Source organism: Oncorhynchus gorbuscha, linkage group LG03 (genome assembly GCF_021184085.1).
Source record: "Oncorhynchus gorbuscha isolate QuinsamMale2020 ecotype Even-year linkage group LG03, OgorEven_v1.0, whole genome shotgun sequence".
Lineage (NCBI taxonomy): Eukaryota > Metazoa > Chordata > Actinopteri > Salmoniformes > Salmonidae > Oncorhynchus > Oncorhynchus gorbuscha.
This window is the reverse complement of record NC_060175.1, coordinates 4,084,516-4,104,306: the sequence shown is the minus strand read 5'-3', so window position 1 is coordinate 4,104,306 and position 19,791 is coordinate 4,084,516. Positions and strand designations below refer to the sequence as shown.

The 19,791-nt window shown below is 43.0% G+C and overlaps 1 protein-coding gene across 50 annotated transcripts in view; it reads right to left on the bottom strand.

The window, feature by feature from the left end:
• Positions 1-4,650: 4,650 nt before the first annotated feature.
• Positions 4,651-19,791, bottom strand: part of LOC124024517 (monoacylglycerol lipase ABHD6-like) — a 51,081-nt gene continuing 35,940 nt past the window's right edge. For 2 of the 50 annotated variants that reach the window (XM_046338447.1, XM_046338440.1), the window contains exons 5-10: positions 17,612-17,744; positions 10,779-10,948; positions 9,604-9,658; positions 8,012-8,112; positions 6,679-6,972; positions 4,651-5,810 (exon numbers count right to left, since the gene is read on the bottom strand). In XM_046338447.1, the coding sequence (XP_046194403.1) occupies positions 6,790-6,972; positions 8,012-8,112; positions 9,604-9,658; positions 10,779-10,948; positions 17,612-17,744 (642 nt within the window). In that variant the 3' untranslated portion in view covers positions 4,651-5,810; positions 6,679-6,789. The other 48 variants (XR_006837049.1, XR_006837047.1, XR_006837041.1 and 45 more) reach the window with 48 other exon arrangements.

The window sequence follows — 19,791 nt, the reverse complement described above, 5'->3', positions numbered from 1 at the left end:
CTGATATATCAAAGTGCTGTATAGAAACCCAGCCTAAATCCCCAAACAGCAAGCAATGCAGGTGTAGGAGCACGGTTTTGAGAAGGAGGCGAGGAGAGAGTGTATATAGGACACGAGGTGATCCAATTGAGTTTTTCCCAACGAGAACAGAAGCGCCGAGTACTCTTGCTAAAATCAAGTGTCGCCACCTAGCGAAACAATGATGCAATAACACAAAACAAAGCTTCTTGGTCGCATACACAGTTTAGCATATGTCATAGCGGGTGCAGCGAAATGCTTATGTTACTAGCTTCTATCAATGCAGTACAATGTCAAACAAATACACACATAATAAAAATGCAAATTAAAAAATGAATCAAGAAATGTCGGAACGAATTGTCGTTTTTGAATACTCCGTTCTGATTTTTATATAATATATTTTATATGTTATATATTATAGCGTGCATTATTTCCCTATAATGCACAGTGTATTTGCATGGTAGAATTTAATAGCAATAGTTCATTTGACATGTTTTGTTTGAGATGTTTTTGAAAGCAAAAGTCAAACAGGGGAAACCGGTGCTGAGTCAATGTGCTGGGGTACAGGTTAGTCGAGGTAATTTGTACATATAGGTAGGGGAAAATTGACGATGCATAGATAATAAACAGCGAGTAGCAGCAGTGTAAAAACAAAGGGTGGGGTTCAATATACATTATTAATTGTTCAGCTTGGGGGTAGAAGCTGTTAAGGAGTCTTTTGGACCTAGACTTGGTGCTCCGGTACCGCTTGCCATGCGGTAGCAGAGAGAACGGTCTATGACTTGGGTGGCTGGAGTCTTTGACAATTTTAAGGGCCTTCCTCTGACACCGCCTGGTGTAGAGGTCCTTGATGGCAGGGAGCTTGTGTAACAGTATAACTTTAGACCGTCCCCTCGCCCATAGCCGGGCACGAACCAGGGACCCTCTGCACACATCAACAACAGTCACCCACGAAGCATTGTTACCCATCGCTCCACAAAAGCTGCGGCCCTTGCAGAGCAAGGGGAACTACTACTTCAAGGTCTCAGACAAGTGACGTCACCGATTGAAACGCTATTTAGCGCGAACACCGCTAACTAGCTAGTCATTTCACATCCGTTACACTTGGCCCCAGTGATGTACTGGGCCAAACGCACTACCCTCTGTAGCACCGTACGATCGGAGGCAGAGCAGTTACCATACCAGGTGGTGATGCAACCGGTCAGGATGCTCTCGATGGTGCAGCTGTAGAACCTTATGAGGATCTGGGGACCCATGCCAAATCTTTTCAGTATCCTGAGGGGGAAAAGGTGTTATCGTGCCCTCTTCATGTCTGTCTTGGTGTGTTTGGACCATGATAGTTCGTTGGTGATGTGGAACTTGGAACTTGAAGCTCTCGACCTGCTCCACTACAGCCCCGTCGATGAGAATGGGACGTGCTCAGTCCTCCTTTTCCTGTAGTCCACAATCATCTCCTTTGTCTTGCTCATATTGAGGGAAAGGGTGTTGTCCTGGCACCACACTGCCAGGTCTCTGACCTCCTCCCTATAGGCTGTCTCATCGTTGAGGGAGAGGTTGTTATCCTGGCACCACACTGCCAGATCTCTGACCTCCTCCCTATAGGCTGTCTCATCGTTGAGGGAGAGGTTGTTATCCTGGCACCACACTGCCAGGTCTCTGACCTCCTCCCTATAGGCTGTCTCATCGTTGTCGGTAATCAGGCCTACCACTGTTGTGTCATCAGCAAACTTAATGAGGGTGTTGGAGTCTCGCTTGGCCACGCAGCTGTGGGTGAACAGGGAGTACAGGAGGGGACTGAGCACGTCCCCCTGAGGGGCCCCAGTGGTGAGGATCAGCGTGGCAGATGTGTTGTTGCCTAACCTTACCACCTGGGGGCGGACCGTCAGGAAGTCCAGGATCCAGTTGCAGAGGGAGGTCTTTGGTCTCAGGGTCCTTAGCTTAGTGATGAGCTTTGTGGGCACTATGGTGTTGAACGCTGAGCTGTAGTCAATGAATAGCATTCTCACACAGGTGTTCCTTTTGTCCAGGTGGGAAAGGGAAGTGTGGAGTGTAATAGAGATTGTGTCATCTATGGATCTGTTGGGGCGCTATGCGAATTGGAGTGGGTCTAGGGTTTCTGGGATGATGGTGTTGATGTGACCCATGACCAGCCTTTCAAAACACTTCATGGCTACAGACGTGAGTGCTACGGGGCAGTAGTCATTTAGGCAGGTCACCTTCGTATTCTTGGGCTCAGGGACTATGGTGGTCTGCTTGAAACATGTTGGTATTACAGACTCGGTCAGGGAGAGGTTGAAAATGTCAGTGAAGTTCAGTGGCGATTTAAACATGTAAATCTTGGTAGGGCAAAGACACTATACAACACAAGACTAAACAATACATTAATTGCACTATAATGGTGACAAACGGTGCCCACAAAATGTTAGGGCCTACATAAAGCTGTCCCAACAGGCAGAGCTTTCTTTTCAAGAAGGGAATCCTTACCGCCGCTACACCTGGTTATCAGTGGAGCCTTATCTGGCAGCGAAACAGTTCATTCAGCTCCATTTAATGCCTTTAAAAAAACATTACTGATATGGCTGACTTGTTTAAACAAATGTGGTTTCTAACGTCAGTTGAGATGTACGAGCTATTGCATAAGGGGACGACAAGCGGATAACAGGCAATCCTTGATTTTGATTAAGACATTAATGAGCGTAAGGATGGACGGAGTCAATATAACTATTTGTTTAGCACTTTTGAAATGTACAGCGACAGAATTCAGAACATGGGCCCTTCTTACAGTGTTCTCCCTGTACACCAAGTCAGAACTGTAGGATAAATAAAGGGTGCATATAAGCAGACAAGGAAAGCTCTTACAATATTCAATGATTACATTTCTCTAAAACAGGTTATAGGCTACACGTGCACCACCAAGTCAGAATAGTAGGTGAAATTAAGAGGGATAAATAGACCAAATTATTAGGCTGAGGCACATGGGCTACTAACATTTTCTCTGTATACATCAATGATGTCGCTCTTGCTGCTGGTGTGTCTCTGCTCCACCTCTACGCAGACGACACCTTTCTGTACTCTTCTGGCCCATTTTGGACACTGTGTTAACTAACCTCCAGGCGAGCTTCGTCTGGACCATGATAGTTCGTACAACTCACATACACACATAGAACTCTCCTTCCGTGGCCTCCAACTGTTCTTAAATGTAAGTAAAATAAATTTTAAAAAATGCATGCTCTTCAACCGATTGCTGCCTGCATATGCCTGCCCGTCCAGCATCACTACTCTGGACAGTTCTAACTTAGAATATGTGAACAACTACAAATACCTAGGTGTCTGGTTAAACTAAACTCCTTCCAGACTCACATTAAGCATCTCCAATCCAAAATTAAATCTAGAATTGACTTCCTATATTGCAACAAAGCACCCTTCACTCGTGCTGCCAAACATACCCTCGTAAAACGGACTATCCTACCGATCCTTGACTTCGGCGATGTCATTTACAAAATAGCCTCCAACACTCTACTCAGCAAATTGGATGCAGTCTATCATAGTGCCATCCGTTTTGTCACCAAAGCCCCATATACTACCCACCACTGCGACCTGTACGCTCTCGTTGGCTGGCCCTCGCTTCATATTCGTCGCCAAACCCACTGGCTCCAGGTCATCTATAAGTCTTTGCTAGGTAAAGCCCTGCCTTATCTCAGCTCACTGGTCACCATAGCAGCACCCACCCGTAGGACACGCACGTATATTTCACTGGTCACCATAGCAGCATCCACCCGTAGCACGCTCTCCAGCAGGTATATCTCACTGGTCACCCCCAAAGCCAATTCCCCCTTTGGCCGCCTTTCCTTCCAGTTCTCTGCTGCCAATGACTGGAATGAAATGCAAAAATCACTGAAGCTGGAGACTCATATCTCAATCTCTCTAACTTTAAGCTTAGCCACATCAGGCCTATCACTATTGTCTCAACAGCAAACTTGATGACTGAGTTGGAGACGTGCTTAGCCACACAGTCGTGGGTGAACAGGGAGTACAGGAAGGGGGGCTGAGCACACACCCCTGAGGGGCCCCAGTGTTGAGGATCAGCGTGGCAGAAGTGTTGTTGCCTACCTTCACCACCTGGGGTCGGCCCATCAGGAAGTCTAGTACCCAGTTGCACAGGGCGGGGTTCAGGTGTTGAAGGCTTAACTGTTGTAGATGAACAGCATTCTTACATAGTTATTCCTCTTATCTGGGTGGTGTAGCGCAGTGTAATGGAGATTGCTTCGTTTGTGGATCTGTTGGGGCGGTATGCAAATTGTAGTGGGTCTAGGGTGTCGGGTAAGGTGGCTCCCAACGCACTTCATGATGAAAAGAATTGAGCACATTCTATCTCATCCAAACACTGGCCTTCCTTAAACTGTTGCTTGAAACCTGAAACGAACCCCCAAACCTTTCCTCAAAGCTTTTCTCCTAACCCTTGAATCAATATCACTAAGCTTTTCTCACCCCATGTCAAGGCCCAGCCCCAAAAACAGCTGTAGCTCCACCCCATATCAAGGCTCAGTCCCAAAAACAGCTGTAGCTCCACCCCATATCAATGCCCAGCCCCAAAACAACAAAGTCCAATGTGATTGGTCCATGAATTTCATGTCAGCATGAGAAAAGAGTTTTATTTGGTGCTTTACGTGAACAAGCAAAAACATTGAGTAGATTGACAACTCACTAACATGTACAAGGATAACAAGTGTCACAAATAATTTTTTTGTCTCAGTGTAACTTAACGACATGGCATCAGCTAAAACTAAACAAAGCAAACTTGAAAATATGCAGGCGTTGGTTGTTGTGTCTCATTGCATCGATACTCTATCGTCATGCATTGATACCATCAGGTTATATCACATATAACAGGGTATAGCAGCGCTTGAAGAAAAAGTACTTGGTTAATAATAATAATATTACAAAATGTACATCATTGTAGCTCCATTGTTTTTAATAACATTTATTTGATCATAAAACACAATGACAAAAATGTTCCTTCAATATGTTCCCAATGTACAAGGTGTAACATGTTGTCTGTGGATAATAGTAAGACCATGTAGACCACCTTCAACGAGACAAATCAATCTAACAACAACTAGAAGTAGTTTGATTTGAGTTTGTGTCTTCCTTTACATCCTGTGTTTTCAGGCGGGATCAGTCTCAGACACTACCGACTCCGAGGTAACACAAATAAAATCATGTTTTGGCAAAATCATGTAAGTTAGTTTAGTAACACATTGGCAATTAAACAAAGAATATAACATTTGAAATTAAGGTCCTTAAATCACTAAATAAATACAATGTCACAATATTGTATCCCAGTCTTCCTTCACCTTAAAATCAAATTCAAGCATGAAACCGCAGCCAGCTGGTTGATGGGCTCATTCCCTGAGGACTAGAATAGAAAAATATTACTACATCATTTACAGATTAGATTTTTTTTACAGATAAACGCTCACTGTAGGCTAGTTTCCTGGACACAGATTAAACCTAAAACCTAGTAACTTACTGAAACCCTGACAAACCCTGACTGAAACCTAGTCCCTGACTGAAACCTGAAACCCTGACTGAAACCTAGTCCCTGACTGAAACCTAGTCCCTGACTGAAACCTAGTCCCTGACTGAAACCTAGTCCCTGACTGAAACCTGAAACCCTAAATGAAATCTATTCCCGAATTAAACCTGAAACCCTGACTGAAACCTAGTCACTGACTGGAACCTAGTCCTTGACAAACCTCGTCCCTGACTGAAACCTAGTACCTGACTGAAACCTGAAACCCTGACTGAAACCTAGTCCCTGACTGAAACCTAGTCCCTGACTGAAACCTAGTCCCTGACTGAAACCTAGTCCCTGACTGAAACCTGAAACCTAGTCCCTGACTGAAACCTGAAACCCTGACTGAAACCTAGTCCCTGACTGAAACCTAGTCCCTGACTGAAACCTGAAACCCTGACTGAAACCTAGTCCCTGACTGAAACCTAGTCCCTGACTGAAACCTGAAACCCTAAATGAAATCTATTCACTGACTGGAACCTAGTCCTTGACAAACCTCGTCCCTGACTGAAACCTAGTCCCTGACTTGAAAAACCTGAAACCTAGTCCCTGACTGAAACCTAGTCCCTGACTGAAACCTAGTCCCTGACTGAAACCTAGTCCCTGACTGAAACCTGAAACCCTGACTGAAACCTAGTCCCTGACTGAAACCTAGTCCCTGACTGAAACCTGAAACCCTAAATGAAATCTATTCCCGAATTAAACCTGAAACCCTGACTGAAACCTAGTCCCTGACTGAAACCTAGTCCCTGACTGAAACCTGAAACCCTAAATTAAATCTATTCCCGAATTAAACCTGAAACCCTGACTGAAACCTAGTCCCTGACTGAAACCTAGTCCCTGACTGAAACCTAGTCCCTGACTGAAACCTGAAACCCTGACTGAAACCTAGTCCCTGACTGAAACCTAGTCCCTGACTGAAACCTAGTCCCTGACTGAAACCTAGTCCCTGACTGAAACCTAGTCCCTGACTGAAACCTGAAACCCTAAATTAAATCTATTCCCGAATTAAACCTGAAACCCTGACTGAAACCTAGTCACTGACTGGAACCTAGTCCTTGACAAACCTCGTCCCTGACTGAAACGCATGTTCAATGGAGATCAAACCCCCATTGAAAGTGCTTCTTTGTCTAGGACTAGGTTTAACTTTGCCCGGGAAACGGGCACTATAAAGTCTAAGCTCCAGGTCGTCATTCTCAGGAGAGTTTCTTGCTGTTGTTGGAGCCAGTGTTGTGTTGGTTATTGATAAAGTCCATGATGAGCTGAGCTGTCTTGCGAGGGCGCTCCATCACCACAGAGTGACCACAGTTGTCCAGCAGGTCCACCTGACAGCCAGAGACAGCCTCCTTCAGCATAGATGATCCAGAAACATCCACCACCTGATAGAGGAAGAGAGGAGAGGAGGGAGGGAGCCCAATTAAGAGGGACACTCTTTCTATCTAGAACCTAAACGTGTTCTTTGGCTGTCCCTATAGAACACTTTGAATAACCCTTTTTGTGTTCTATGTAGAACTTTAAAAGTTAGCCTAGTGGTTAGAGTGTAGGGACGGTAGGTAGCCTAGTGGTTAGAGTGTAGGGACGGTAGGTAGCCTAGTAGTTAGAGTGTAGGGACGGCAGGTAGCCTAGTGGTTAGAGTGTAGGGACGGTAGGTAGCCTAGTGGTTAGAGTGTAGGGACGGCAGGTAGCCTAGTGGTTAGAGTGTAGGGGCGGCAGGTAGCCTAGTGGTTAGAGTGTAGGGACGGCAGGTAGCCTAGTGGTTAGAGTGTAGGGACGGCAGGTAGCCTAGTGGTTAGAGTGTAGGGACGGCAGGTAGCCTAGTGGTTAGAGTGTAGGGACGGCAGGTAGCCTAGTGGTTAGAGTGTAGGGACGGCAGGTAGCCTAGTGGTTAGAGTGTAGGGACGGCAGGTAGCCTAGTGGTTAGAGTGTAGGGACGGCAGGTAGCCTAGTGGTTAGAGTGTTGGGCCAGTAACCGAAAGGTTGCTGGATCGAAACCCCGAGCTGACAAGGTAAAAATCTGTCGTTCTGCCCCTGAACAAGGCAGTGTTCCTAGACCATCATTGTAAATAAGAATTTGTTCTTAACTGACTTGTCTAGTTAAATAAAGGTTAAATATAAATATATATATATTTTTAAAGGCTTGGAACCAAAAAGTGGTTCTCCTATGGGGACAGCCGAATAGCCCTTTTTCTATTCTGTTTTAATCATTACAATTATAAAGACAAAAAGTAAATCACCTAAAAATAGTCACATACATTATATTCAAAACAAAAACAAAATCCCTTTTTTCTAAGAGTGTACAAGTAGTGTATGTACATCCAGTTACTCGAATTACTTGTAATAAAATAAAGATACACTGTTGATTGCTGCCACAGTTTTATTGTGCAAAAGGTTACGACCCAACGCTCCTGGGATGCTTACCTGGTCATGCTTCCCCCAGATGACCTGTGTTGGGACTGTGATCAGATGCATGTTCTCATGTAAGGAGTGTCTGGACTTCTCTCCTACGATCTCCATGAACACTAAGGAAAGATACAGAAGAATACCTATTCACTGAGGAAAGATAGAAGAATACCTATTCACTGAGGAAAGATAGAAGAATACCTATTCACTGAGGAAAGATAGAAGAATACCTATTCACTGAGGAAAGATAGAAGAATACCTATTCACTGAGGAAAGATATAGGAGAATACCTATTCACTGAGGAAAGATATAGGAGACAACCTATTCACTGAGGAAAGATACAGGAGACAACCTATTCACTGAGGAAAGATACAGGAGACTACATATTCACTGAGGAAAGATACAGGAGACTACCTATTCACTGAGGAAAGATAGAAGAATACCTATTCACCGAGGAAAGATAGAAGAATACCTATTCACCGAGGAAAGATAGAAGAATACCTATTCACCGAGGAAAGATAGAAGAATACCTATTCACCGAGGAAAGATAGAAGAATACCTATTCCCCCGAGGAAAGATAGAAGAATACCTATTCACCGAGGAAAGATAGAAGAATACCTATTCACCGAGGAAAGATAGAAGAATACCTATTCACTGAGGAAAGATAGAAGAATACCTATTCACTGAGGAAAGAGAAGAATACCTATTCACTGAGGAAAGAGAAGAATACCTATTCACTGAGGAAATAGAATAATACCTATTCACTGAGGAAAGATAAGAATACCTATTCACTAAGGAAAGATAAGAATACCTATTCACTAAGGAAAGATATAATACCTATTCACTAAGGAAAGATATAATACCTATTCACTAAGGAAAGATATAATACCTATTCACTAAGGAAAGATATAATACCTATTCACTAAGGAAAGAGATGAATACCTATTCACTAAGGAAAGATATAATACATATTCACTAAGGAAATATATAATACCTATTCACTAAGGAAAGATATAACCAAGTCCCTCAGGAAAGATATAATACCTATTCACTAAGGAAAGATATAATACCTATTCACTAAGGAAAGATATAATACCTATTCACTAAGGAAAGATATAATACCTATTCACTAAGGAAAGATATAATACCTATTCACTAAGGAAAGATATAATAATACCTATTCACTAAGGAAAGATATAATAATACCTATTCACTAAGGAAAGATATAATACCTATTCACTAAGGAAAGATATAATACCTATTCACTAAGGAAAGATATAATACCTATTCACTAAGGAAAGATATAATACCTATTCACTAAGGAAAGATATAATACCTATTCACTAAGGAAAGATATAATACCTATTCACTAAGGAAATATATAATAATACCTATTCACTAAGGAAAGATATAATACCTATTCACTAAGGAAAGATATAATACCTATTCACTAAGGAAAGAGATGATACCTATTCACTAAGGAAAGAGATGAATACCTATTCACTAAGGAAAGATGTAATACCTATTCACTAAGGAAAGATATAATAGCTATTCACTAAGGAAAGAGATGATACCTATTCACTAAGGAAAGAGATAACCAAGTCCCTCACACTCTCTGTAGAAGTCGTTGTTTGGGACTCGAACATCCACCAATCCCTGAAGAATCTGGCAAAAGAATAATGAAGGTTATTGTAAGGAACCAGGCAGTAGAATGTCGTTAAAAAGAAATGAATGCCAATAAGTAGAAGAGAAGCTTTTGAGTAGTTCTAGTAGTTCTAGTGGTTCTAGTGGTTCTAGTGGTTCTACTAGTTCTAGTGGTTCTACTAGTTCTAGTGGTTCTAGTGGTTCTACTAGTTCTAATAGTTCTAGTAGTTCTAGTAGTTCTAGTAGTTCTAGTAGTTCTAGTAGTTCTAGTGGTTCTACTAGTTCTAGTAGTTCTAGTGGTTCTACTAGTTCTAATAGTTCTAGTAGTTCTAGTGGTTCTACTAGTTCTAGTAGTTCTAGTGGTTCTACTAGTTCTAATAGTTCTAGTAGTTCTAGTAGTTCTAGTGGTTCTAGTGGTTCTAGTGGTTCTAGTGGTTCTAGTGGTTCTACTAGTTCTACTAGTTCTAGTAGTTCTAGTAGTTCTAGTAGTTCTAGTAGTTCTAGTGGTTCTAGTGGTTCTAGTGGTTCTACTAGTTCTAATAGTTCTAGTAGTTCTAGTAGTTCTAGTAGTTCTAGTAGTTCTAGTGGTTCTAGTGGTTCTAGTGGTTCTAGTGGTTCTACTAGTTCTAGTGGTTCTAGTGGTTCTACTAGTTCTACTAGTTCTAGTAGTTCTAGTAGTTCTAGTGGTTCTAGTGGTTCTAGTGGTTCTACTAGTTCTAGTGGTTCTACTAGTTCTAGTGGTTCTAGTGGTTCTACTAGTTCTACTAGTTCTAGTAGTTCTAGTAGTTCTAGTAGTTCTAGTAGTTCTAGTAGTTCTAGTAGTTCTAGTAGTTCTAGTAGTTCTAGTAGTTCTAGTAGTTCTAGTAGTAGTCGTCCGGGTTTGTTGTTGTTATTGACTAAATCCTGAAGATGTTGACCAGCCGCCAACAACAACAAAACTAAGACCTGGATGCAATCTGGTCAGCAGTAGATATGCGTGATCGTGCGCATGACATTCATTTTTCGATTGAGGCGAACGTTTGCACCGTTTACCATGAACGCGGAAAACAAATGTTTTGAAAAAGTCCAATTGCCCGACAAAGTGCGATCGGATTGAATCACGGCCTATGAGTAATCCCAACTGAAATGTATCAATGACTACCTGTTGAGGGATCTTGAAGCGTACGAAAGAGCAGAGTTTGAGCATATCGTCCATCTCCTCTGGGGTAGAGGGGATCAGAGGGATGCCCTGGGGATCCAGGCTCCCACTCAGTTCCTGGTCCTTCTCCAACTCCCTCAGACGCTCCACAAACGGACTCTCGGTAGGAAGACCTGGAAAAAAAAGACCACAAATAAACTGAACAAAAATATAAAACGCAACATCAAATCAAATTGTATTTGTCTCATGAGCCTGAATACAACAGGTGTAATAGACCTTACAGTGAAATGCTTATATACAGCCCCTTAACCAACTATGCAGTATCAGGAAAAATAAAGTGTTAAAGTAATTACTAAAATAAACTGAAGTAAAAAAGACAACAGAAAAATAACAAGTAATTAAAGAGGACCAGTAAAATAACAATAGCGAGGCTATACTCAGGGAGTCCGGTGCAGAGTCAATGTGCATTAGTTGATGTAATATGTACATGTCGGTAGAGTTAAAGTGACTATGCATAGATAATAACAGAGAGTAGCAGCATAAACATGGGGGTGGGAGGGTGCAAACAGTCTGGGTAGCCATTTTATTAGCTGTTCAGGAGTCTTATGGCTTGGGCGTAGAAGCTGTTAAGAAGCCTTTTGGACCTAGACTTGGCGCTCCGGTACCGCTTGCTGTGCGGTAGCAGAGAGAACAGTCTATGACTTGGGTGGCTGGAGTCTTTGGCAATATTTAGGGCCTTCCTCTGACACCGCTTGGTATAGAGGTCCAGGATGGCAGGAAGCTTGGCCCCAGATATGTACTAGGCCGTACACACTACTTTCTGTAGTGCTTGCGGTTGGAGGCCGAGCAGTTGCCATACCAGGCAGTGATGCAACCAGTCAGGATGCTCTCAATGGTGCAGCTGTAGAACTTTGAGGATCTGAGGACCCATGGCAAATCTTTTCAGTCTCCTGAGGAGGAATAGGCTTTGTCGTGCCCTCTTCACGACTGTCTTGGTAGGTTTGGATCATGATAGTTCCTTGGTGATGTGGACACCAAGGAACTTGAAGCTCCCAACCTGCTCCACTACAGCCATGTCGATGAGAATGGAGGCGTGGCTTGGTCCTTCTTTTCCCGAAGTCCACAATCATCTCCTTTGTCTTGAGCACTTTGAGGGAGAGCATGTTATCATGGCACCACACTGTATTGTTACCTACCCTCACCACCTGGGGGGCGGCCCATCAGGAAGTCCAGGATCCAATTGCAGAGGGAGGTGTTGTTGCCTACCCTCACCACCTGGGGGGCGGCCCGTCAGGAAGTCCAGGATCCAGTTGCAGAGGGAGGTGTTGTTACCTACCCTCACCACCTGGGGGGCGGCCCATCAGGAAGTCCAGGATCCAGTTGCAGAGGGAGGTGTTGTTACCTACCCTCACCACCTGAGGGGGAGGCCCATCAGGAAGTCCAGGATCCAGTTGCAGAGGGAGCTGTTTAGTCCCAGGATCCTTAGCTCAGTGATGAGCTTTGAGGGCAGTATGTTAGGGGGAGGGACGAGCTCTACAGCAGAGTCCAAAAGCTGAAGAACATTCCACACATCCAGGTATTTTCCACAGATGGAGTTGTCGACAAAACTCACGGAAAACAGGAAGGGAAAAAACCACTGCTGCTCATGTTCCCAGGTGATATGCATTTACAATGTTTCTACCCGTTTTCATCAGGCATCCATATCCCAGGTGGGGGGTGGAAGGTCCTATATATAGGGGCAGTACTCAGTGACATCACTTCCTGAAACAGGTAGGTACATTAAAAAAATAAAAAAAAATAATGTATAACATAGTTTCACAATATTAACATTCAATGTATCAAAATATATGATCATACAACAGGAAATGTGATCAATATTTACTCTACTCGGAGTCTCACAACTCAATCGCTGCTTTTCTGACCCTCCCAAAAGATAGAATTTGTAGATAATTGGCCCTCTTTCTGGGACTCACCCACAAACAGGACCTGCATGTGTAAGCCTGGCCTGCTGAGGAGTGATGGACTCCATCCTAGCTGGAAAGGTGCCCTCATCTTATCTACGAACATAGACAGGGCTCTAACTCCTCTAGCTCCACAATGAGATAGGGTGCAGGCCAGGCAGCAGGCTGTTAGCCAGCCTGCCAGTTTAATGGAGTCTGCCACTAGCACAGTCAGTGTAGTCAGCTCAGCTATCCCCATTGAGACTGTGTCTGTGCCTCGATCTAGGTTGGGCAAAACTAAACATGGTGGTGTTCGCTTTAGCAATCTCACTGGAATAAAGACCACCTCCATTCCTGTCATTATTGAAAGAGATTGTGATACCTCACATCTCCAAATAGGGCTACTTAATGTTAGATCCCTCACTTCCAAGGCAGTTATAGTCAATTAACTAATCACTGATTATAATCTTGATGTGATTGGCCTGACTGAAACATGGCTTAAGCCTGATGGATTTACTGTGTTAAATGAGGCCTCACCTCCTGGCTACACTAGTGAGCATATCCCCAGCGCATCCCGCAAAGGCGGAGGTGTTGCTAACATTTACGAAAGCAAATGTCAACTTGCCCGTTTTCATCTTCTGTGCTTCTAGTCATGAAATCTATGCAGCCTACTCAATCACTTTTTATAGCTACTGTTTACAGGCCTCCTGGGCCATATACAGCGTTCCTCACTGAGTTCCCTGAATTCCTATCGGACCTTGTAGTCATAGCAGATAATATTCACATTTTTTGTGACTTTAATATTCACATGGAAAAGTCCAAAGACCCACTCAAAAAGGCTTTCGGAGCCATCATCGACTCCGTTAGTTTTGTCCAACATGTCTCTGGACCTACTCACTGTCACAGTCATACTCTGGACTTAGTTTTGTCCAGTGGAATAAATGTTGTGGATCTTAATGTTTTTCCTCATAATCCTGGACTATCGTACCACCATTTTATTACATTGGCAACAAATAATCTGCCTAGACCCCAACCAAGGATCATCAAAAGCTGTGCTATAAATTCTCAGACAACATAAAGATAACTAGATGCCCTTCCAGACTCCCTCCACCTACCCAACGACGTCAGTGTACAAAAATCATTTAACCACCTAACTGAGGAACTCAATTTAACCTTGCGCAATACCCTAGATGCAGTCGCACCCCTAAAAACTAAAAACATTTTTCATAAGAAACTAGCTCCCTGGTATACAGAAAATACCCGAGCTCTGAAGCTTCCAGAACATTGGAATGGAAATAGTGCTCCACCAAACTGGAAGCCTTCCAACTAGCTTGGAGAGACCGTGCCGTATCGAAGAGCCCTCACTGCTGCTACACCAAACTGGAAGTCTTCCGACTAGCTTGGAGAGACCGTGCCCTCACTGCTGCTCCACCAAACAGGAAGTCTTCGAAGAGCCCTCACTGCTGCTCCACCAAACAGGAAGTCTTCTGACTAGCTTGGAGAGACAGTACCTGTATCGAAGAGCCCTTACTGCTACCAAACAGGAAGTCCACCAAACAGGAAGTCTTACACCAAACAGGAAGTCTTCTGACTGGCTTGGAGAGACAGTACCGTATCGAAGAGCCCTCACTGCTGCTCTACCAAACAGGAAGTCTTCTGACTAGCTTGGAGAGACAGTACCGTATCGAAGAGCCCTCACTGCTGCTCTACCAAACAGGAAGTCTTCTGACTAGCTTGGAGAGACAGTACCGTATCGAAGAGCCCTTACTGCTGCTCCATCATCCTATTGTTCCAACTTGAGGAAAATAAGAACAATCCAAAATGTATTTTTGATACTGTCGCAAAGCTACTAAAAAGCAGCATTCCCCAAGACAGGATGTCTTTCACTTCAGCAGTGATGAATTCATGAATTTCTTTGACGAAAAGATCATAATCATTAGAAACCAAATTACGGACTCCTCTTTAAATCTGCATATTTTCTCCAAAACTCAGTTGTCTATACAGAACTACCAGGACCTCACCTCAGATCAATGGAGACACTCAAGTTTTTAAAATCCTGTTTCTCTTGACCCATTCATGAAAATATTAATGGCCTCTAAACCTTCAAGCTGCATACTGGACCCTATTCCAACTAAACTACTGAAAGAGCTGCTTCCTGTGCTTGGCCCTCCTATGTTGAACATAATAAACGTCTCTCTATCCACCGGATGTGTACCAAACTCACTAAAAGTGGCAGTAATAAAGCCTCTCTTGAAAAAGCCAAACCTTGACCCAGAAAATCTTATAAAACTAAAAATCAGCCTATATCGAATCTCCCATTCCTCTCAAAATGTTTTGAAAAAGCTGTTGCGCAGCAACTCACTAACTTCAAGAAGACAAACAATGTATACGAAATGCTTCAGTCTGGTTTTAGACCCCATCATAGCACTGAGACTGCACTTGTGAAGGTGGTAAATTACCTTTCAATGGCATCAGACAGAGGCTCTGCATCTGTCCTCGTGCTCCTAGACCTTAGAGTTGCTTTTGATACCATCGATTACCACATTATTTTGGAGAGATTGGAAACCCAAATTGGTCGACACGGACAAGTTCTGGCCTGGTTCAGATCTTATCTGATGGAAAGATATCAGTTTATCTCTGTGGATGGTTTGTCCTCTGACAAATCAATTATAAGTTTCGGTGTTCATCAAGGTTCCATTTTAGGACCACTATTGTTTTCACTATATATATATATTACTATATATATTTTACCTCTTGGTGATGTCATTTGGAAACATAATGTTAACTTTCACTGCTATGCGGATGACACACAGCTGTACATTTCAATGAAACATGGCGAAGCCCAAAAATTGCTCTCCCTGGAAGCCTGTGTTTCAGACATATGGATGTGGATGGCTGCAAATGTTCTACTTTTAAACTCGGACAAAACAGAGATGCTTGTTCTAGGTCCCAAGAAAGAAAGAGAACTTCTGTTGAATATGACAATAAATATTAATGGTTGTTCAGTCGTCTCAAATAAAACTTAAGGACCTCGGCGTTACTCTGGACCCTGAGCTCTCTTTTGACGGACATATCAAGACTATTTCTAGGACAGCTTTTTCCATCTACGTAACGTTGCAAAAATCAGAAACTTTCTATCCAAAAATGTATCCATGCTTTGTCACTTCTAGGTTAGACTACTGCAATGCTCTACTTTCCGGCTACCCGGATAAAGCACTAAATAAACTTCAGTTAGTGCTAAATACGGCTGCTAGAATCCTGACTAGAACCAAATTTGATGATATTACTCCAGAGCTAGCCTCTCTACACTGGCTTCCTGTCAAAGCAAGGGCTGATTTCAAGGTTTTACTGCTAACCTACAAAGCATTATGTGGGCTTGCTCCTACCTATCTCTCTGATTTGGTCCTGCCATACATACCTACACGTACGCTACGGTCACAAGACGCAGGCCTCCTTACTGTCCCTAGAATATCTTAGCAAACAGCTGGTGGCAGGGCTCTCTCCTATAGAGCTCAATTTTTATGGAATGGTCTGCCTACTCATGTGAGAGACGCAAACTTTATTGAAGACTTCTCTCTTCAGTAGATTCTATGATTGAGTGTAGTCTGGCCCAGGGGTGTGAAGGTAAACGGAAAGGCACTGGAGCGACGAACCGCCCTTGCTGTCTCTGCCTGGCCGGTTCCCTCTCTGCCTCTGACCCTATTACGGGGGCTGAGTCACTGGCTTACTGGTGCTCTTCCATTTCGTCCCTAGGAAGGGTGCGTCACTTGAGTGGGTTGAGTCACTGATGTGATCTTCCTGTCCGGGTTGGCGCCCCCTCTTGGGTTTGTGCCGTGGGGGAGATCTTCATGTGCTATACTCGGCCTTGCAAACCCACAATTTCATCCACTGTCTCGGTGGCTGGTCTCAGACAATCCCGCAGGTGAAAAAGCCAGATGTGCAGGTCCTGTGTTGGTGTGGTTACACATGGTTTGCGGTTGTGAAGCCAGTTAGACACACTGCCAAATTCTCTAAAACGAAGTTGGAGGTGGCTTATGGTAGAGAAATTAACATTCAATTCTCTGGCAACAGCTCTGGTGGACATTCCTGCAGTCAGCATGCCAATTGGACGTTCCCTCAAAACTTGAGACATCTGTAGCATTGTGTTGTGTGACAAAACTGTAACATTTTAGAGTGGCTTGTTATTGTCCCCCAGCACAAGGTGCACCTGTGCAGTTTAATCAGCTTCTTGATATGCCACACCTGTCAGTCAAGTGGATGGATTATTTTGGCAAAAGGAGAAATGCTCACTAACAGGGATGTAAACTAATTTGTTTTTTTTTGTGACAAAACAGCACATTTTAGAGTGGCCTTTTATTGTCCCCAGCACAAGGGGACAATGATTATGTAATGATTATGCTGTTTAACCAGCTTCTTGATATGCCACACCTGTCAGGTGGATTATCTTGGCAAAGGGATAAATGCTCACTAACAGGGATGGAAACCAATTTGTTCACAAAATCTGAGAGAAATAATATATGTTTGTGCATCTGGAACATTTCTGGGATCTTTTATTTCAGCTCATGAAACACGATGTTTGCGTTTATATTTTTTGTTCAGTGTAAATAAACATCTAAGAAAATGAACCCGAAGGCCTGTTGGCATAAGGAGTTCTATAATTCATAATATAATTCATAATTTGAGCATGTATTTATTAATTGTGAATCAACATTAGGAATATTTCAACCCCACAAACACACCCTTGTTAAAAAGACAATTAAATTATAGAATAGGTAGCATTTTTTTTTTTTTTTTAAAATAGTGTTGTTATATGATTGTAAACTTGCGGGAAACTCTCTCACTATGGACATTGTCTGCAGCCATTTTGAAAAGTTACTTTAGAACTGTAAACTGTACCTGCCGGACAGATGAGGGTGACACTGCAAAGGTCGTTGGGGTAACGGGCTGCGTACACCCCAGCAACGTTTCCTCCCATGGAGGTGCCCACGAGATGGAAGGGCCTCTTGGTCAGACGGACACTCTCCACGAACTGGACACACACAGAGGGGACAGAGAGGACACAGAGGGGACAGAGGGGACACAGAGGAGACAGAGAGAGGAGACAGAGGGGACACAGAGGGGACACAGAGGGGACACAGAGACATGTTCTGTAATCCAGCATGAAAACATACCAGTAGCAGTTCACAGCAGTCGTTCTGCCCCTGAACAAGGCAGTTAACCCACTGTTCCTAGGCCGTCATTGAACATAGGAATTTGTTCGTAACTGACTTGCCTGGTTAAATAAAGATAAAATGAAATACAAAAATAAATATATATTACACACACACACAGTATAAGATAATATTTTGAAAAATAAATTTGGTCTTTTTCTAAGATTTTACATGAGATCCAACTCATATTTACATATAGTTTGAATCCATGAGGGTTTCAGGGATTGATTCAAAGCTTCAATGTTCTTTATGTTCAGCCCTCCATGTGTATTATAGATGTATTTCCGTTTGACCTTTTCTGGTAAACTGAAAGATCTAAAGATGTAAAGATATTGGCTTCAAACTGCAGAAATGGCGATGGAAGTGACAAGAAGAGACAGACGAACTGAGAGACAATGAATGCGTTTATCAACCACACTCTAACAAAGACAAAGCTTTATCTTTCCACTACAATAGTCTTTCTTCAATCTTAATTAGTTTCAACTAAATGGAATGTACAGTGCATTCGGAAAGTATTTCAGACCACTTGACTTTTTCAACATTTTGTTATGTTACAGCCTCATTTTAAAATGCATTTAATAGTCTCCTCCCCCTCATCAATTTACACACAATACCCCAGAATTACATCACAATACCCAACAATGACATCACAATACCCCATAATGACATCACAATACCCCACAATGAAAAATAAAAAAACTGCCTTTTAGAAATTCTTGCAAATGTATAAAAAAAATTTTTTTAAAGGAAATATCACATTTACATTCAGACTCTTGACTCAGTACTTTGTTGAAGCCAGCGATTTCAGCCTTATATCTTCTTGGGTACGTCGCTACAAGCTTGGCACATCTGTATTTGGGGAGTTTCTCACATTCTTCTCTACAGATCCTCTCAAGCTCTGTCAGGTTGGATGGGGAGTGTCGCTGCACAGCTATTTTCAGGTCTCTCCAGAGATGTTCGATCGGGTTCAAGTCCGGGCTCTGGCTGGGCCACTCAAGGACATTGAGAGACTTGTCGCAAAGCCACTCCTGTGTTCTCTTGGCTGTGTGGTTAGGGTCGTTGTCCTGTTGGAAGGTGAACCTTTGCCCCAGGCGGCCAGCTCTAGGAAGAGTCTTGGTGGTTCCAAACTTCTTCCATTTAAGAATGACGGAGGCCACTGTGTTCTTGTGGACCTTAAATGCTACAGAAATGTTTTGGTACCCTTCCCCAGATCTGTGCCTCGACACAACCCTGTCTCAGGGCTCTATGGACAATTCCTTTGACCTCATGGCTTGGTATTTGCTCTGACATGCACTGTCAACTGTGTGTGCCTTTCTAAATCATGTCCAATCAAATTGAATTTACCACAGGTGGACTCCAATCAAGTTATCGAAACATCTCAATGATGATCAATGGGAACAGGATCTGAATACTTATGGGGCATTGTGTGTATATCGGTGAGGAAAAAATAGAATTTAATACATTTTAGAATTAGTGTGTAATGTAACAAAAACAAGTTAAGGGGTCTGAGTACTTTCAGAATGCACTGTAGATGCCAATCATATCCACTGGGCCATTGCGCCACTTAATTGGTATGCAACACAGCAAAAGATAATTGGACTTTCTTAGAGAACCCGCTCTGAAAATGGCAAATTTCTCATCATTTATGCCAGGCATAAATGGGACCCATGTTGTCCAAAAAGTTACACTTTTGATTTATCTGTCAAATTAATTTTTCCCCCCCCAAGAGTCTTCATGATCATCCAGGTGCTTTCAGGTGCTTTTTAGAAAATTTGAGTCAACTTTTTGGACTTCATGGGTCCCATTATGTGTGGTGAAAATCAAACCCTGCATTCCACAGTAAGAACCTCAAGCCAACGGTCAGCA